Source organism: Mizuhopecten yessoensis, unplaced genomic scaffold (genome assembly GCF_002113885.1).
Source record: "Mizuhopecten yessoensis strain PY_sf001 unplaced genomic scaffold, ASM211388v2 hete_36184010, whole genome shotgun sequence".
In the NCBI taxonomy this organism is placed as follows: Eukaryota; Metazoa; Mollusca; class Bivalvia; order Pectinida; family Pectinidae; genus Mizuhopecten; species Mizuhopecten yessoensis.
In genome coordinates, this window is record NW_018485644.1 from 1,832 (window position 1) to 6,110 (window position 4,279).

The 4,279-nt window shown below is 37.7% G+C and overlaps 1 protein-coding gene across 1 annotated transcript; it reads left to right on the forward strand.

Moving 5' to 3' along the window:
• Positions 1-1,077: 1,077 nt before the first annotated feature.
• On the forward strand, positions 1,078-3,817 carry LOC110444876 (the record flags this gene model as incomplete). The annotated part of the gene is made up of 2 exons (XM_021489229.1): positions 1,078-1,154; positions 1,554-3,817. A coding segment is annotated over exon 2 (1,252 nt), but the record flags the coding sequence as incomplete, so codon positions are not given.
• Between the last annotated feature and the right edge of the window lie 462 nt (positions 3,818-4,279).

The window sequence follows — 4,279 nt, forward strand, 5'->3', positions numbered from 1 at the left end:
CTAATCTACAAATATTGACACTGTGGTACGACACAAAACAGGCAGATTTACTTCCCAAATAATAACAACAAATTCACATGATTAATTTCAAACACTGACAGGTTTTTTAAATGTCTGCTATTATGATTGTGTCTATTTATATACATTTTAGCAGACACGGTTTGATTGTCCACAGAGAAGTCATTTCAGCGACAGTTTAACAGCCTGTGGTATAAATACTGCTAGGTCATCATCAAGGTCATTTCTATGATAATCGATGATAGATTAACACAAACATTGGTCTTTATATCAAATAGCTGTGCTTTAAGTGAATACCCCACATAAATACGTGTGTTAGCAACGCGTAATGCGCTTAGTAAAGAAATATGTATTGACAAGGAAAACGTAATGATTCATTCAAAACCGAAAATATTTAGGACATACCTAAACAGTTCTTGGTAAAATTCAAATATTAAATTTGTAAAATCAATGTTTACATTGTCCCTGCAATACAAGGTAACCTGCGACGGGAGAACGATCCCATTATGATAACAGTTATGATTACGACCTTACGTAAGGTGTGATCTCTCAAACGTCAATATATACGTCTTACAAACGTGCTTGCCAAATTTGATATTTCTGAAAGTGTAGTCGACAACACTATGACAATAAGGTAGTAATTTCTGTAATCTGTTTTAATATCTTAAAGCCATAAGAATACCTTAACCGAACTAATGTGTTTGAGCCTCACTACTTGCCATTTGGATTGCATAAACTGCCTTTAATAAATTAAAAGGTGTAAGTAAATAGGTTAAGCTTATATTTTATCAGTTATCGTATGTGCTTTGGTTGTGACCTGATATTGTGACTGGACCTATAGGTACACAGCTATCTACTATGTCTACATATTAATTCGAAAACGAAACCCCCACAAAACTAGTCTAATCTACGGTACTTAGGTGTATGTGAATTATAGGTCCCTGACATATCCCTGATTAACACACAATAGATCCACTACCAGCTACAAACACCCTGCTGATTTTCTCAATGGACTGTATCATACGATTCTATTGAGTCTATAGGTTTTCTGTAAAAACATTGGTCTGAAAAATCACCATAACTCATCAAACACCGGCAAGATAGACTGGAATAGACCCTATCTGTAAACTACACAGGTATGTACACACTTAATATCACGATACAGTTGATTACGGTTCGAATTAGCTTGAAATGTTTAAAATCGATTTTTATGATAATCAAGTGAATTCTTAAATAAGAGTAAAATTAATTATCAAGATGCATTAAAATCATCACATTAACCTAATTTAACTGTTTTATGCATGGGCTTTTGAAGACAAAGTCACCAAATTACTTTATTTGGTAAATTATCTTTACTTGTAAAGCTAACTGGACTGACATACAGCTCCTACTAACGTACTATTCGATTTAGCGATGAACTGTTATTTAACGGATAGATAAGTTTGAGGGGTACGGTCTATAACCACCAGAAGCGGCGGTGGGCTGTCAAATACAGATATGTTTATAATCACAGGTATTCATTGTTCGAACTGCAGATCTTTAAAAAGATGCCTTACCTGTCGCACCTGAGCCCGTGAATTGTGTCTTAAGACGAGATCTGACCGGCACACATGACACTTACAACGGGAAACGGGCTCTGCATAAAAATGATTGGGGAGTAAAGTTAACTGGGCCTGATCCTATTCTGTGTGGACATTATCGCGAATCAATATCGAACCAACGCCTTGGCAGTAACACAACCTGTTTATGGTTCCTAAGACAATGGACTTCAAAGAGGGCCAATTAGCAGTCTCATCACTTCACAACAGCTGTGATCAGTGTATGTACAGGTGAGACAAATAGTAGGTATAGGATTCTAAAGACAGGTGTGTTGACTACCTGGATATTGGACCTGGTCGTGTGCTGTCTGAAAACATGATTACTTCAGGTAGGTCATTAATTGCTAACTTTCGATGACTGTGGCGACAAGTGGCGATTCTTCAGTAAGGACAAAAAAAGATTGACATGTGGACATTTAAACTGGACACACGTGTTAATTCATAATCAAGAATGAGGGCCATATGGACAGAATATGGTGATCGGGACATTTAAATCCAGCACCTATAGGATTCATGTGAAGATTTTGGAGAAACATCTTTTGTAAGTCCATACATTCACTTGAAAGGTAATCTTATATATATTGGACAGGAGTTTTAAAACTTATTCGTTTGGTGTTTTAGCAGACCATTACGTTGTGGTCAAACTCGATTACCCACAAATATACTGCTTTCAAATATCCACATAACTACGGACATTACCCAGAAATTAACATTTGTCTGGACAACCTGTGCTATGTGTTGACATTCTGAAGATATCAATTTGTCCCCCACCACCATATACACGTATGGTAAACGCTAACGTTTGGTGTAAACACCGGGCCATTTAAACTCGAGATTGAATCACAAGAGGTGTTATGTTAGGGATGGCACATGTCTAACATCGATTTTTCCTTCACTGGAATATTGAATTGATAATTTGACAGCTAGGCATTAAGAGACTCAACCAACCATGAAAACGGGAATTATAGATGTTCAGTTCGATCACGAAGACACTGAAAACGTGGCGGTCGTCGGCAAGATCGGAAAGATGGCGAAGAAAGTCAGAATTAAAACCAACGTAGAACATATGGAAAGAAAAGAGAAGAAAAAGAGACGACGACGACAAGGATATCCAAATTTAGCACAAGCACAGAGGTCGAAAGAAATTGGCAATGAAACAGACAACGATTCTTTGGAGGAGGATGACGGAATTTTACCAACGATAGAGGGATTCGACCCTCGGAAAAGGAAAGCAGAGGAAGTATCAGATATCAGAAACACGCGACCGGGAATATGTGATGCTTGTAAGAAAAAAGGTCTGAATTCTGCTGATGAATACATGCGAAGGACTTTCAAAAAATATGACACGAAAGATGCTCACAGTGACGGACATTGCATAGTGTGTCAAGAAATAGGCGCAAATTTTAATTTTCTTGATTCCAATTCTGGATCGGCATCTATGACCTACCCACGTGATTTTTACGATAAATTTTCGCGCGAGACAAAACCGCCAAACATTGATTCAGAGCCAGAACCGTCACGTGGTTCTCCAGGACTTCCTTCTATACAAGAGGAGTTAAGATCCTTTCCCAGCAAGCCTGACCCTCTCGGGACGACAGGTGAGAATGTATTTGAATCTGCTCGAAAGGGCGTACTTGCACGGTTAGCTGCAGAATCGCCAAAGCGTAGGGATGCTTTAGGACGAAGCAATGCAGGTAGAGAAAGAGGGGGGAACCTTTTTATGGATTCCGGAAGGAGAGATGAACCAACGAGGTATTCTCCATTTATGGAGAAAATTAAGAAAGACAGATATAGGACTGAACTACAATATCCAGACGCCGAAAAGAAGGAACTATTAGTTAAAGAGTTTCAATTCGAAACTCCAAAACTAGATTTAACTGGGCATGGTGATATTCGAAACGTCTCTAAACGGGACCTTGAGTACCGTAAGGACATCAAATACAGCACTAGTTTCGAACCCTCAAAATTTCGCCATTTAGTGAAAACTCGTGTAAGGTACGAGGAGTACCCCCTCCCTACATTAAATGCTTACTGTTTTGCACCGCAGGAAGTTTCAGACGAATTCGAGGACTTGCCCTTCAATAGGGGTCTTAAAGGAGGGACCATCAAAAAGGATCCAAACCCGTTTCATAGAGAACGCCAAGAACTACTTCAGAAGCAGGAAAGGAATTGTAAGTACACGATGTTGATACAGCTCATAGGTACAGTAATTTGTGTATTTTATATTAAACGTAACCTCGTAATTAATGTACTTCTACTGCATAGTATGATGGTTAGGTCATTAGAAGATGAATTATTTAAACTGTACCATATTCGATTTTATAGTAATCTGCTATGTGTATAGATATAAATAACCATACTATTTAAAATCAATCACAGAAACGGTCTACACAGATGTTTTGAATGTTCAACATAACTTCATATTTACAAAAGTTTTGAGGCGATCTCTACAAGGACAATAATATCGCCCTTCATAGCCATGCCATTTCTATACACGTGTTGTGATAACTTTACCCACTATAACTTAAATATCTGTCAATTAATCAGTTTCTGTATATGTTGAAATGGCAACTGAGGTAGAGATACCGAAACTTTATTTAAACTCCATAATGAGAGCAATGTTAATAGATTTAATGAAAACAAACACTTGAATAAGTAGAACA